This window comes from Limulus polyphemus, unplaced genomic scaffold (assembly GCF_000517525.1).
Source record: "Limulus polyphemus unplaced genomic scaffold, Limulus_polyphemus-2.1.2 Scaffold227, whole genome shotgun sequence".
Taxonomy (NCBI): domain Eukaryota; kingdom Metazoa; phylum Arthropoda; class Merostomata; order Xiphosura; family Limulidae; genus Limulus; species Limulus polyphemus.
This window is the reverse complement of record NW_013665837.1, coordinates 518,351-534,541: the sequence shown is the minus strand read 5'-3', so window position 1 is coordinate 534,541 and position 16,191 is coordinate 518,351. Positions and strand designations below refer to the sequence as shown.

The following is a 16,191-nucleotide window of genomic DNA, read 5'->3' as shown; positions in this document are numbered from 1 at the left end:
AGTATCTGAAGTGTCAAGAAAATTCTTCCATTAGTGAAAATTGTGCTGTTGAGCAAAAAGACCATAACCAGGCCATTATATAGAACATCAGTGGTGTTAGGAGAAGGGACTATAAGCTCTGTACTGTGGATCGTCAGCATACATTGTGAACTCATCTCTGTGTCTATATGTGTGTTGCATGGGTTTTGATATTGTTTAACTGGTTGTAAGTTGTACTGTTGAGTAAAAAGACCATAACCAGGCCATTATATAGAACATCAGTGGTGTTAGGAGAAGGGACTATAAGCTCTGTACTGTGGATCGTTAGGATACATTGTGAACTCATCTCTGTGTCTATATGTGTGTTGCATGGGTTTTGATATTGTTTAACTGGTTGTAAATTGTACTGTTGAGTAAAAAGACCATAACCAGGCCATTATATAGAACATCAGTGGTGTTAGGAGAAGGGACTATAAGCTCTGTACTGTGGATCGTCAGCATACATTGTGAACTCATCTCTGTGTCTATATGTGTGTTGCATGGGTTTTGATATTGTGTAATTGGTTGTAAAATGTGCTGTTTCCATTCCAATTACAAGTACACATTACAAGATGCAAGTAATTTGCATTAAGACTGATCTCAACAATAATTCTAACACTTTTTATATTGATTTTAAAAAAAAATTATAGCTTATTGTGATACTTCCATTTAATACCTTTAACCTTGTGCATGTAGGCTTTATCTGTTTGACCAACTTTGTAGTGTGAATGTCATGACCTAATTTTGTTTTTTACGGAGTTACATTCAAAATTTAATTAAATAACTGTTATCAATGCATGTTAATGAACTTGACATCAGAACATAGTTTATAATTCAAATGCTCTTATTATCTAACTTTTAATCTCTTAATTTCAAAAGGAAATTAAAAAAAATCTCAATCTTTACTCTTCTAGCATGTAACAAATCTGCTCTTAGATCTCTCCCATTTAGCTTTTATAACTTCAACTTTGCAGCTTGTTTAGTGCCTAGCCACTGAGAAACACAAGTAACCCATATTGACAAGGACAGTAGTTAGTAGGAAAAGCTTGACGTGTGTTGAGTATAGTCTTTGATGCATGTTGTAGTAGAATTTTTTTTCTAAATTATTTAAAACTTAGTTGGAAAGCCAGATAAATTATAGTAGTTTCGGGGAAATTCTGTTTTAGTTCTTGATAAATCTTTTATGTTCTAAAATGCATATTTGAGAACTACATAAATTATTTTTTGTACAATCAACATGTCTTGTACGAAGTCCTATTTTATTTATATCATTACTCACTTCAGCCCTTTATTTCAAATCAAGTTTGCATCTCTTTCTCTCCTCGAGCGGGGACAAAGGAAGATTGTTCTATCTTCGAGCACCCCCAATAATTGATTATTTTCAAAATAAGTAATTTCATCAAAATAACTGCCAGTCATTCCAATCCATTCCGCCATAGTGAGAAAAAAAGTAAGGTTACTGAAGCACAGTCTCTGAGTACAAGTAGCCTCAACATACAAAATTAGTGCTAAATTTCTTGTTTTTTTATATAAATTCTTTATTATTATCTATTTTTCATAAAAGTAACTAAAATTTACAAATTAGAAACTTTTTAGGTCAGATAAAACTTAAAATGAAAAGTTAAATAAAAATTTTTTTAGAAGATCAGTCATTAGAGAAACTGCTCAAGGTATGCATGTCATGTGCTATAACCTGGTTTTTATTTACCCTAAGCTCTCTCACCATGATTTATTGCTTTTCATGTCAGAGGGTCAGAACAAAGTAAAGTAATAAAACTATAAGATTTAGAGAAAGCAAATGTGAAAAGGATATAAGCTGAAGCTGTTAGGATAAATAATTATGATTATCTGCTATAATCTGCAGTTATTATTGATTTTATTTCATATTTTTGAATATTTTATTTCACTTTACATTGGTGATTTCAATACAGTTTGTGTCAGTGTACAAAAAATAAGAGATTAAAAATAAGGTTGTACAAAAAAAAATTGATATTCATTTCGAAGGAATGTTCTAGAGGTTGTGTAAGAGAAATATGAAACTGTAAGTTAAAAGAACTATTGTTATTCTTAGCATAAAAATCACTTTCACTTGGACTGACTCAATAAAGGCTTCATAAATTCAGATAAAAGTATTAGTAAAAATATTTTATTTATAAAAACCAGATTCTGTGTACTACAAACATAATATGTACTAAAAGTTTTCCAAATTTTATGAAAATGCACTTAATACACCAGTAAAGAAAATGTTTATTCCTCTCCTCAGTCTGTAAGTTAAATGTCACTAAGTGCTTATATTTTCGTTTTTGTTTTCTGTCTTTGAAATGCATTTTTACTCTATACCTGATTTGTAAAAAAAAAGCACTTCATTATTAAATTTGAATTTTTTTTTTCTCCCCTAGGCAGCACATTGCACAAAGGCCATCCTTTAGACCTAGACGAAACAGTCCAAGTCACTTTGAAGAATATCCTGAATACCATCTTCAGCCACCACAGTGTGCTGTCAGACAAAGGTAGTGTATTTTGTTTATGAACCCATTTCATCCATTGAAAATAATAGAACAAACTTAATAAGCTATTAAGTAAGGTAGTGAGGGCTGTTATTCATGCATCTTTATCCCTTTTATTTTTCATATTTATTAACCTTATTATGGCAGCATTTAGGTGTTAAATGTTTGATCTTTGCACGTGTCCAAGGGGTATAGTCTATGAAAAAAAAGCCCTTGTAGGTTTTTTAGAATTTTTCTCTCTATCCCAAAATATAGGTTTATATTTACTCAAAACTATAGAAATGCTTATTCTTGTTTTGTTTCTCACATGTCTTCCCTTTTCTATCAGTAAAATTTTACACACCCTAGTGTAGCGAGGCTTTTGTGATAACACAGCAAGTGGGTTGGACAGTAACCAGTAAATCTTAGCCTTGAAACCAGATAAAACCAATGGCTAGAAATGATTGGATATAAAAGATTCTTGTCTAACCGTTTCAATGTAAAGTAAATAATGTGGAGTAAGAAATGATTCATGGTTTCTGAAAAAAGTGTCTAGCAGAAGATTTTATAGTGGAGAACAGAGGATTCTAATATGAAGCTTACAAAAGTGAGGAACAACCAATAAACCTGGAAATGTTTTTTGTAATGTCTTTTTATGTTATTTTTGCTTGTGATAATTTTTGTATTATGTCTGTTTGAATATTTTTCTCTGAGAAGACATCAGGTAGGATTAGAGAGAGCCATAAGCTAGGAATTCTGCAACAGCAAACTATTTGGATGACAGAAAAGATTTTATATTTGTGTATTAGTAGAGTTATTGTTACTCAAACAGCAGATATAAGTAAAAGAACTCCTTACTTATTGAACATAGAATAATTATTAAAGAGAAATTAAGCTTGACAAAAAAGTATAATTGGAAGAATATTGTCTATATCAATGTAAGCCCAGGATACAAGTACAAGTTGTGTTTCTGCCTGTCAATGCTTTTGTTGTTCATTGGTTTTTTTATGCTGGTTTTATGTGGCAACATAACCACTTCAGTAAATCAAGATAAATAACAAATATGAATAATTAATTGTTAGAGCTCACTAGGTATATAAAACAAACTCTCTGATCAATAATTAAAAAGTTTTTTTTTTCTCTTATAATGTTTTAATTGTTACTTTCATTGTGTGTAAGAGCTTGTTTTAATAAATGAGAAAATGAGTATATTGTTTCAAGAAAAGCACAGACACAACAATTATAGTTTTATTGAGAAAATTACTATTAGACACATTTATTTGATTTTTGGCACACAAATTCTAAGACAAAAGTATTTTTTTAGTTTCTTCGAAACAATGTTTTTCAACAAAATTCACAACCTGAAATATTATACAAATAAACCAAATTATGTTATTTTTTTTTCTAGTACAAATTCCATATTGTGTACCAAAATTCATGCATTATAAGGTTAAACATTTTAAGTGTAAGAACAAAACAGTGAGTGTTACCCTGCCAGTCCAGAAAGGTTTAAATAACATGAAAAGAATCATCATTGGTTTTTGTATGGAATATTAATAATTTGAACATTTATGAAGTAATGTATTGATACTATTTTGACTTGTAGTTTCTTCAATTTCTTGAATTTCGTTATTAAAGACTGTACTGAGTTACAACAGTTACAATCCAAAATACATTTTGTCCTGGTATTAGGCTTTTAAGAAGAGAAGATTTTATAACAATTTAGTCCATGTGTAAGAAGGATGAGAGTATAACTTTTCAGTCAGAAATTTATATGAAAAATATTCAAGATAATACAAATATAGGAAATTAAAGAATTTTTTAAATAAAATCCAGATACTTAAGGTTATAAGTCTAACTGAAAAATGTGCTTTATCTAGATTGCACATATTTTAAGTCTTATTGAGCATACTTATGTAGAAATATTAAAAATAACTTTTGGCCTGAAGAACCCTAGTGTTGTAAGAAAGGCCTTATCAGCACTGGATATAGCAGGCATAGTTTATTTGATATATTATTATACGTTCTTTTTTTACTTTCACTCTTAAGTTCTTAGAATTTTTTCTCCCCATCATCAAACAGGCTTCCTCCTCCTGGGGTTCATCCAAGGGAACAACATGTGAGGCCATTTCATGGTCCACCAGAAGCTCGTCCAAGATTTCCTCACTTTGCTCGAGATCCAAGAGGTCCTTATCCAAGAGGACCTTTCATTCCAAATTTCAGGTTAAGGGGTCCGGCAGGCCCACGCTTTTCTGGTATACATCGTGGTCCTCCTCCTCCAAGAGAACGGGGATCAGGCATGTTAAATCCAGTACAGCCTACTGGTCCTCGGGTTCAGAAAGCTTTACTGCCTGCTCCAGTCTCAGCTGGTCCTCCCTCAAGTGTAACTACCCCCTCACAGAGAGAGTCTCTTCCAGTAACAGGTATAAAACATTGTGGCAGATTGATTTACATTAACCCATTGACTGCTGCTACTCTAAACGTGTGCAGAATTTTTGTAAGCCATACACTGTCTACGACACACTCGCATTCAACTACTGGAGGCGGACCATTTCCTATACGGTGAATCGGCAGTCAACGGGTTAAAAGAGTCTTTGTCCAATTGTTCATGTTTATGTCAAAGATGGTTATTTATCATCTGCACATACTTATGTTATAATAGACTTAACATTTTTATCGTTAATCAGTAAATCTCAAGGAAAAATGAAATGATTCTTGAGTATCTGAGTTTTCACAGTTTTTATTTCTTCACGTAATTCTATTTCTGATAACCATAAACCTGCACTTGGAGAAAATTGCATGTATGTTTCTTCAAATATTTCACTGATTGCATTTATTGGTAATACCCCTATCACTCAGCTGTAGGTCGCATGGACCGACATTGCAAACAGCTATACTATTCCCTGTTACATCTGGAACTCTTCTGAAGAATTGCCAATAAGTGAAATATGAAGTATCTGAAGAAATGTATCAGTTTCAAAGTATTACTATGATATTTTACTCTTGTAAAACTTAAAGAGGAGTTGCCAATTTTTATGACAATTTCTTTTATAGATTCATAAATTTATGTAGTTTTGATAAGGAATGTTTTATGCATCATAATATCAGTTTGTTTTGTAAAGTGTTTGATGTTATTGAAATAGAAAAAAGTATAGCTATGTTTTTGGCTAGTAACCTTGTAGTTATTTGCCTTTATTGGTTTGATGAGTTTGTAGTCCATCTACATTACTAGCTGTCAATATAGTTGTTATAATCAATAAACAATGTAATGACAAAATGTAATTTTGCTTTAACTTTGAAAACCTTTAAAACAGCATTTAAATACACTTATGTATGTATCTTATTTATATATAGCCTCTCAACCAATGACTAGTCAAGCTCCCATGTTTGTAGAAACACCAACTGTTCCAGCACCCCTAGATATTGATGTTAATACCTTGTTTACCAAACTGGTACTTGCTGGAATAATTGCTGAAGTCTCTCAACCAACTGCCCAGGCCACAAGTAAAGAGGAACCTCCATCAGTTGAAAATAAAGAAGAAGAGGACAAGAAAGAAAATAAGATCAACCAAGAGGAAGAGAAAATTCCTCCCATTGAATTGAAAGCAGATTCCTTGAAAATGTAAATATACATTCAGACTGACAATACTAATCATTACTTTATCAACTGTGCTTTATCCGTTATCTTCATAAAGTTATAATCCAGAAATAGCAACTTGCTATATTGAAATAGTTTACTATATATCTATATATATATATATATATAAGTATATAAGTATTTAGACTAATAGTTTGCTAAAAATAAAATTCTTAAACCTTCATTATTTATGTATTAGGTCATCAAGAAATTAATGTCGTATTTTGGAACACTTTCATTAACCACCCTCCCAAAAAATGTACATCACGTATGATAGGTAAATGAACTGCCTAAACGACACATTAGTGTAGCCTATATAATGTGTAAAGTTTAGTATACTCTAATCCCTTATAGTGATGGCACATGACGAGACACACATTCATCATGTAATGCTGTTTTAATACAACAAGGGAAACAATGCCTCTGTAGCCACAAAGAGTATCAAAGAAGTTTATGGAAATGTTTTGAATGTTTGTAAGTGTCAACGATGGTTCATCAAATTTCATTCAGGTGACTTTAGCCTTTAAAACTGTGATGGCAGGAGCTGTCGTGTTGGAATTGATATTGATGCTCTGAAGATGCTTGTTGAGCTAACCCAAGGCAACACACTTGAGAAATGGTCCTGAAATTGCATGCCTCTCATAAAACAATACGTAAACATCTAAGGAATATGGAAAACTTCATGAGGAAGGTATTTGGGTGCCTCATGAACTCTCCGATGATAATGGTTTCCAACGTGTGAACGTTGCTTCGTATCTTCTGGCACATAATGCTTGTGAACCATTTTTGGACAGAATTGTCACAGGTGATGAAAAATAGATTCTCTATGAAAATATTAAACACCAAAAAAATTACTCAGTCCTAGACAAAAACCACTTCCGACCCCAAAACCTGGACTTCATCTGCAGAAAGTGATGCTTTGCATTTGGTGGGACATCAAAGGATTAATTCATTTCAAACTCCTCAATCCATGGCAAACTGTCAATGCAGAGATCTATAGTCAGCAACTGGAATGTTTAAATCAAGCCCTTCATCAGAAATTCTCTTCACTCTTCAATCAGAAAAGTGTTGTTCTTCTTCACGACAATACCCATCCACATGTGGCATGCTTGAAGCAATACAAGATTATGGAGTTAGGTTAGGAAGTTCTCCCCCACCCACCATATTCTCCAGATATGGCAACATTAGTGTACCTTCTTTTTCGTTTGCTGCAACAACATCTTAATGGCAAAACGTATACAAATGTGGAAGGTCTTAAAGAGGACATCAACATGTTTTTTGCTTCAAAGCCAAGTGTAAGATGGAAAAGCATCATTGATAACAATGGAGACTATTTCATTTAATAGATGTTTTATTTGGTATATATAAGTTGTTTGGGTTTTTTCGTCTATAAAAATCAACATTAATTTCTTAACAACCTAATAGATAAAGTGAAAAGTAAAGTACTCATACAAATAGTGCATTTTTAAAATTGTGAGGTCAGGCTAAGCAATCTTTTACAGTGAAGATTTATAATTATTAGTAAAAACCTTAAAAACTAATACTTAATTCATTATTGCAACTTAGACTTAAAAAACAACTCTCAAGCTCAAATTGCAGAATTGTTTCATTAATTCCCTATTTGTATTGGTAAAGAGATTTCATATCTTTTTTATAGTTTTGCTATTTTTTTTATGACTGTACTTTTCGATCTTTTATTACAGGTGAAGCTTGATCTATTATTGTACTGATATTCTAGATACAGACAAATTCTGTGATCATTTTTATTTATGAAAAGTAGTAATAAATAAGTAACAACACTTTACTGTGAAACATTAGTTTTCTTATATGTACTTTGAAATATAGTAAGATGTTTTAAAATTGTGGTTTTGTAAGATAGTGAATCCACAAATTAAATTTTTTCTCTCATTGGTAAAGCAGTTTCTCTGCTGTATGAAGGATATTGATAAATAATATTGGGATACTTAGAAATCATGAAGGTTAAAAAATAGATAAATCACAAAAGTATTACAAAAAAAATGCAAGTGCTTTTGAAAGCCACACCTTCTATCTTTGGGGTAAATTGGGAATGAGTAGGAAATGTAAAGTGAAAGTTATTGAGGTTTGTTTCATGGGAATTTATAGCAGCTTTATAATTACTTGATGGAAATGTTTAGGTCCACTTTGATTGGGAATATTACTAGTATGATTGATTTCCAATGTATACAAAGAAAAACAGACATAGGTGGAAAAGGGTTTGGAAAACAATAATTAATTGGGGGACTAGAGAAATGATCTTGAGAGAGATTTTCAAAAGTTATTTTATTAATATGGAAACTAAAATGAGTTGTAATTATGGTAAGATTAAAGATTAAGATTTGGAAAGACAAAGTAACCATCTTGATGTGTGCTTGTTATTTGCTTAAGGGTTAAATGATTTCCTAAATACATTAGTGAAGATCCAATTGATATGCTTTCTTGTTATTCTAGTCATTACCCAGGTGTGATTAGCAGTTTACATAAAGGAACACAATGTGCTTCATGTGGTTTGCGGTTTACCGAGGATCAGCATGATAAATATAGTAGACATCTTGATTGGCACTTCCGAGTTAATAGAAGAGAGAAGGATGGAGTGAAGAAAGCATTTTCTAGGAAGTGGTTTTATGACGTAGAGGTAAGTATATTATAAATATGTAATTAATTAATTTTAGTAGTAAGTTTAAAAACTACTTGTCCTCAACTAAAATTAAAAGTGGCAGAATATAATAGTTCTAAAGGTTACATGAGTATTTATCATTTGATAAGTTAATTTTCTGAGGCTTTCTTTGCTTTCAACTGCAACTAAATATATCAAACCCTGAAAGATCCAGTGATAATATGTTTCAAAATAGTATAATTCAAGTTCAATCAAATTATTTCCATAGCTAAAACCTTTTGAATACACACACACATGCATGCACACACACAAAACAATATACATGACTTTTCAGAAATGTATTTTAAAATATTTATAAGAAAATTGTTTTCAAAATCTATGCATAGATCTATTATCTTCATCATTGTTATTTGTGGTGATAATGTTAGCTGTAAAAATTAGTGGTATAATTTGATGTTTCTTACTGACAAAATTTAGGTTGTAGTTATTGGTGCAACTGATGTTTTACCTTTTTTTAACCAATAGATCCTTCTTACTGCAGAACTGTTGTACTCACTGTGGACTTGAAGAAAGTTATTGTATCTGATGCACTTTTAAAGATTAATTGTTGAAAATTACTCAATGTAAAATATCTGATATAATAATATTTTGTTTATTTTGTTTTAAGGATTGGATCCAGTTTGAGGAAATTGCTGATTTGGAAGAAGGAGGTAAGATGATCAGTATCATGATTATTTCCATAAAGCTAAAGTTTTTCAATAATTATAAAATTAGTTTATACAAATGTTTATTTTATCTATGAAGAAACTCGGCTATTATCATTATAAAAGAGGAAGGCATCACATTTTGTTACATATATTAGTCTCTGAAATCCTTCTTTTACCCCCACCAAACAAAAGCATATTAAAACTAATGGACTTTTTAAATCCATCAGTTATCTGCTAACTTTGTATGATTTTTATTCAAGACTAGATAAGTTATAGCAAAACTTATCTTTTAAGTATGGTATGTAAGAATTGCTTGTCTTCTGCAGAAAAAGATGTTTGCACTATTTTGGTTCAGTTTGGCTATTTTTTATTTAAAAACATTCCTATTTGCATAAATATTCCCATAATTTTGGCAAAGCGTGTGTGTTTTTAAATCAGTGCAAAAATGACTGTATTTAATATTTATAGTGGCCTTATTGTTATTGCTTCCTATATGAAACGTTACTCTTGAAAGTGTCACCATGACAGATTAAGATTTCAGAAATATAATAGTTGTAACTTTTTTTATTGCACACAACATAATTGTGTTGAATGCTGAAATAGAACCATAAATAGTGTTAAGTTGAAATACTTTATCTCCATAAAATGTATACAGTATTGTTGCATTAGAAAACAAAGTTAATTTTATGTTATTTTGTAGTTAATGCCTTGCTTGTTTATAAAGTTTGAATGCTTCTCTATGAATATTTACTGTGGTCTATTTTTTTCCCACTTTTGGTCTTTGCATTGTTAGTATATGACTTGGAATATTTTTTAGGATTAAAATGCAAGATTCTGACAATTTCTAATCCTTTTATTTTCTATTTCAGCACGTAGCTTTTTTGAGCAGCAAACTGATGAAGAAATTTACCAAACTAATGAGTTAAGTGAACTCCCAAGTGTTATAGCTTCAGCAAATGAAGCCGAAAATGTAAGTGAGATGTAGTTAAAATCTGCCTATAGAAGTATTTTAAAAATAATTTTTAGATGTGCTTTTTTGTATAAGCCATTTTTTAACATATTAGTACATAAGAAAATCTTTTCTAATCACAAGGGCTAAATGCTTCAAAGTTTGGGTTTTTAACTTTATTTTAGAAAAAATATGTATATTCATGTTTTTTTTAAAATGAAGATTGATTGTGGGAAAATAAAATGTTTTATCTGAAATATGAAAAGTTTGTTGAAGAAAATAATTAGAGTTCTCTTGTGCTCAAGACTTTATATTTTAACATTTAACATTATTTATTTTCAATTTCAGAGCTGCTTTGTTTGTAATGAAGCATTTCAGTTGTTCTGGGTAGAAGAAGACGAGGAGTGGCATCTCAGGGATGCTATACGTGTTGACGAGAAGGTAAACTTGTTTCATATTTTAAAATTTATTTTAGGATTCAAACTCAAATTATTATTATTATAATTTAGTGTTTCCAAAGTTACTAACTCACAGCCACATTTATAGATAAACAGTTTTCTCAGTGCCGTATTTATTTTTAGATGCACAAAAAGACACCTATGTGTTTTATTATTTCATTAGTTACGTGAAACTGGTAAACTTTGAGAAGGTTGAAGAGGAATACCTCTTATTTCATGGTAATAGAAAATGGCAGTAAAAATTAACAAAAGTGTGAAACAGGTATGTTTAGATTTTTAATAAATTAATGTTGAGAACAAAAGAAAACTGATGTAAATTTCCATGGTTTTAGGTATACCATCCACTTTGTTATGAAGACTTCAAAAAGGTAATTGACTTTTCTCTTAAAAATGAACTTGGAAAGTTTTACTGTGTAACTAACATTTGTACTCACGAAACTTATACTCTTGACCAAAGCAAGTAGTAACCAAAAAGTAAATAAAATTTTTGATTACATTCTCAGTTAAGTACAATAGAGTCGAAAGGTTAAAACATTTAAGCTGTCATAAGAGTATGAGAGATATGTAGAATAAACTTTAATGATAACAGAGAATAGTGAAAATTAGACTTTTATTTTCATGACAGTTTATAAAAATATTATTGTATTATCTCTTAATTGTTTACGTGATGAGTATTTGAAGGATGAAAGTCACATTTAACTTTATTAGGGATGCAAGTGTAGAAGCTATCATATTTGCTCTTCTGTGGTTAAATGTCACAAAGAAAATATTTTAGACCCTTTCATTATTCATTATCCTAATTTCAGTAACCATTGTATTATTCAGATTAACTGTTTTGAAAATATTGCATATCATTGTCCTCTAAGTACTGTTAATACTATTGTTATGTAATGTTACAGCTAGGTCAGAATGATGTGGGTTATGCCTAGATGCCCCAGAGTCTTTATGCAAATGCCATTTTTCTGTTTTTGTGTATTAAGTGACATTGATCATAAAATTGTGTATCCACAAATAAATATTCTAGTAGTTTCGCAAAGTTTTTTCTTTGTGAGTAACTGTAAAATACAGGTTCATTGCCTTATAAGCCCAGATGCTTCACTCATATAATGTTAATGTACAGTAAAATGTAAAAAAAAAAGTTGTTTTGTTTAGTGTGATTATTATGTATATATTCAACAATTAACAAGTGATGACATAGTTTTTGGCTAATTTGGGTTGTTTGTTTCATTGCTTACTGGTATTTTCAAAGACATCTGAAGTTCCTGAAACACCAACTGAAAGTCAAGCACCCTGCCTATTAAAAAGTGAGGATTCTTCTGAAACAGAAGTGATTGTTAAAACAGAACCTGTAACTGTTGAAGAAGAGGAGCCAAAGATTACAGAAGATGTGAAAGTAAAGGAAGAACCTATAGACACAGAAGAGATAAATGCAGTCACAGAAGAAGAAGGTAATAAAGTAGTAAGTGATTCAAAGCCTAAGGAAGAAACAATTCCAGAAGAGGATGAAAAACCAAAAGAAGTGCTAGATCCAAATGATCCAGAAGCTAAGCTTGAGAGTATTATTGCTAGGGTGGAACAAGAACAAACAAGAGATATCCAGATGAAAGTTGAAGAAACAATTGTAGAAAGTGAGCAACCCAAACCTGAATCAAAAATGGTTGTGCTGCAATCAGGAAGCATTGTGGTGAAAGTGAAGGCAGAAAGTATAGCTCAACCATCTCCACCTCCAGTAAACAATGAAGCTACCGCAACAAAGTCGGAATCAGAAGAGCCTCAGTCGGATGACGAATTTCATCCACCACCACCCGATCCACGATTTACAGTCTTACCTCCAGTTCTTAGAGGCACCGAACTTTCGGGACTCTGTAGTATTATGTAGGAAGCCTTTATGCATATTATGAATGCTTCTTATGCAAGCAGATTCCTGAATGTCATCTGATCCATATACACCCCTACCCCCAAGTAATACATAACGTATAGGTTGTAATTCTTATCAGCTTGTACATCCAATTGAGACACTGAAATTGTATTTCTTACTTCATTGTGATATACTTTTATGAAAGATTGTAAGTATTGAATGAAATTATCGAAGCATTTGTAAAATAAAGCACTTACACGACAGCGTATAGAAAAATTGAGAAAGTATATTCAAAGAATTAAGAGTTTGTAACATAACATTTTGTAGGTATACAAAAGTGACTGTGTGCTCAAGAACACGAAGTATGTTTTACATGAGTTCTTGTAATTCCTCTTGTATTAGCTGTTAAAATTCAGCACGCATGATCAGATCAAGGTGTGGGTAGCATGTATTTAATTTACTTTCTAAGAACACACCATGTATTCTAAGTTGTTGCTAGGTTGTTCACGTGAAATGGGGTATGTAAGATCTGTAAATTGTTGTACAAAATGTTTTATGCTGTTGTAAAAGTTTACAAATAAAAAATTTATTTTTGTTTTCTCATGGTCTTGATTTATTTTTTCTTCTAAACTTCTTTGTCTGTAAACAGTTTTTTTATTCGGTGTTAAAAACTAGTGTTTTTTTTTCATACGGTCACTCGGAAATTACTGATGTTGTAGGTCAAAATAATTTTGCAGTAGAATGTATTGTGGAATCGTAATGAATAAAACGTACCCTAGTTCATAATCTTTCTGGTGTTTGTGTGAGTGTAAACACTTGAACTACAATAAGTGTTTGTATATTAGAAGAAAACTACCTAATAAAAGCTGTTTATCTCAAGTATGTGTCGATTCTTTTTTTTTTTTTTATAGATATTCGTAATGAATATACAATCGAAATATTACAAACCTAAATACTAAGTATACGTCACGTAACACTTCCAAAGTGGATATCGTTTCATCAAAATTCCCAATAGTTATTTCATAATATGTAATCAAAATTTTACTTATCTTCAATTTTACTGTGTTTTTTGTCTTCAGTTATATTGTAAACAAAGAAGAGCTTTCAAAATAAGATTATTCAAAAATTCCCAACATTTAAAAGGCCATGACGTTTTCTTATAAAACGATTTCCACATTTTCGATTGTTTTTACTCTAAATTAGAGAAAGATCGATTTTTGTTTGGTTTTTCACGGGACATAATATTTTTCTTTAATGTTATAATGTCTCAGTTTCGAGTATTTCGAAGAAATATGCACAATGCGATACTTTTCTATTATTTTTGCGTCAAAAAAGCAATTTTTCCATTTTTTTAAAAAAAATTCATATTTTTACCGAAAAGCCAAGGCTATAGCCCATGCTTTTTACCAAATCTAAAAAAAAATTGTTTTTCTCATATTTCAACACAAAGATGCCCTTGATGTAACACTTCCAAAATGGATATCGTTTCATCAAAATTCCCAATAGTTATTTCATAATATGTAATCAAAATTTCACTTCCATTTTACGGTTTTTTTTTGTATTCAGTTATATTCTAAACAAAGAACATCTTTAAAAATAAGATTATTCAAACAGAATCCCAACATTTAGAACGCAATGACGTTTTCATATAAAATGATTTCCACAGTTTCGACTGTTTTTACTCCAGATTAGAGAAAGTTCGATTTGTTGTTGTTGTTTTTACGGGACATAATATCTTTCATTTTCGTTATAATGTCTCAATTTTGAGTATTTCGACGAAATAAGCAATATACGATACTTTTCTATTATTTTTGCTTCAAAAAACACTTTTTTTCATTTTTAAAAAAAAATTCACATTTCTCACCGCAAAGTCAATGCTATAGCACAGGTTTTTTACCAAATTGTGAAAAAAAATTGTTTTTCCTTATATTTCAACACAAAGATGTCCTTGATGTAAGACTTCCAAAATGGATATCGTTTCATCAAAATTCCCAATAGTTATTTCATAATATGTAATCAAAATTTCGCTTATCTTCGATTTACTGTTTTTTTTTGTCTTCAATTATATTGCAAACGAAGAAGAGCTTTAAAAATGAGATTATTCAAACAGAATCCCAACATTTAGAAGGCCATGACGTCTTCTTATAAAATGATTTCCACATTTTCGATTGTTTTTACTCTAGATTAGAGAAAGTTTGATTTGTTTTTGCTTTTCACGGGATATAATATTTTTCGTTAAGGTTATAATGTCTCAGTTTCAGTATTTCGACATAAAAAGCGCAATCCAATACATTTTCTATTATTTTTGCGTGAAAAAAGCAATTTTTTTCATTCTTCAAAAAAATTCATATTTTCACTGAGAAGCCAAGACTATAGCCAATGTTTTTTACCCAATTGTGAAAAAATTGTTTTCCTCATATTTCAACACAAAGATGCCCTTGATGTAACACTTCCAAAATGAATATTGTTTCATCAAAATTCACAATAGTTATTCCATAATATGTAATCAAAATTTCGCTTATCTTCGATTTATCTATTTTTTTTGTCGTCAGTTATATTGTAAACAAAGAAGAGTTTTAAAAATAAGATTATTCAAATAAAATTATATTATTTAAAATGCCATGACGTCTTCCTATAAAATGATTTCCACATTTACGATTGTTTTTACTCTAGATTAGCGAAAATTCGATTTTTTATTTTGCTTTTCACGGGACATAATATTTTTCTTTAATGTTATAATGTCTCAATTTTGATTAATCCGACGAAATAAGCACAATCCAATATGTCTCTATTACTTTTGCATCAAAAAAGCACTTTTTTCCATTTTTCAAAAAAATTCGTATTTTCACCAAAAAGCCAAGGCTTCTTACCAAATTTTGAAAACAATTGTTTTACCTCATATTTCAACACAAAGATGCCCTTGATGTAACACTTCCAAAATGAATACCGTTTCATCAAAATTCACAATAGTTATTTCATAATATGTAATTAAAATTTCGCTATCTTCGATTTTTCTGTTTTTTTTTGTCGTCAGTTATAGTGTAAACAAACAAGAGCTTCAAAATAAGATTATTCAAACAAAACCCCATCACTTAAAAGCACAAGAAGTCTTCTTGTAAAATATTTCCACATTTACGATTGTTTTTACTCTAGATTAGCGAAAATTCGATTTTTTTATTTTGCTTTTCACGGGACATAATATTTTTCTTTAATGATATAATGTCTCAATTTTGATTAATCCGACGAAATAAGCACAATCCGATATGTCTCTATTACTTTTGCATCAAAAAAGCACTTTTTTTCCATTTTTCAAAAAAATTCATATTTTCACCAAAAACTAAAGGCTATAGCCCATGTTTTTTCCCAAATTTTGAAAAAAAATGTTTTTCTTCATATTTCAATACAAAGATGCCCTTGATGTAAGACTTTCAAAATAGAGATCC

The 16,191-nt window shown here is 30.5% G+C and overlaps 1 protein-coding gene across 1 annotated transcript in view; it reads left to right on the top strand.

Moving 5' to 3' along the window:
* LOC106478578 (pre-mRNA cleavage complex 2 protein Pcf11-like) overlaps window positions 1-13,627 on the top strand; it is an 80,477-nt gene extending 66,850 nt beyond the window's left edge. Inside the window, exons 14-22 of the mRNA XM_013939133.2 lie at window positions 2,418-2,528; window positions 4,587-4,927; window positions 5,859-6,126; window positions 8,611-8,794; window positions 9,444-9,486; window positions 10,353-10,453; window positions 10,781-10,873; window positions 11,223-11,258; window positions 12,140-13,627. Of these exons, the coding sequence (XP_013794587.1) occupies window positions 2,418-2,528; window positions 4,587-4,927; window positions 5,859-6,126; window positions 8,611-8,794; window positions 9,444-9,486; window positions 10,353-10,453; window positions 10,781-10,873; window positions 11,223-11,258; window positions 12,140-12,769 (1,807 nt within the window). The 3' untranslated portion in view covers window positions 12,770-13,627. The remainder of the gene's footprint in view (window positions 1-2,417; window positions 2,529-4,586; window positions 4,928-5,858; window positions 6,127-8,610; window positions 8,795-9,443; window positions 9,487-10,352; window positions 10,454-10,780; window positions 10,874-11,222; window positions 11,259-12,139) is intronic.
* Window positions 13,628-16,191: the final 2,564 nt, after the last annotated feature.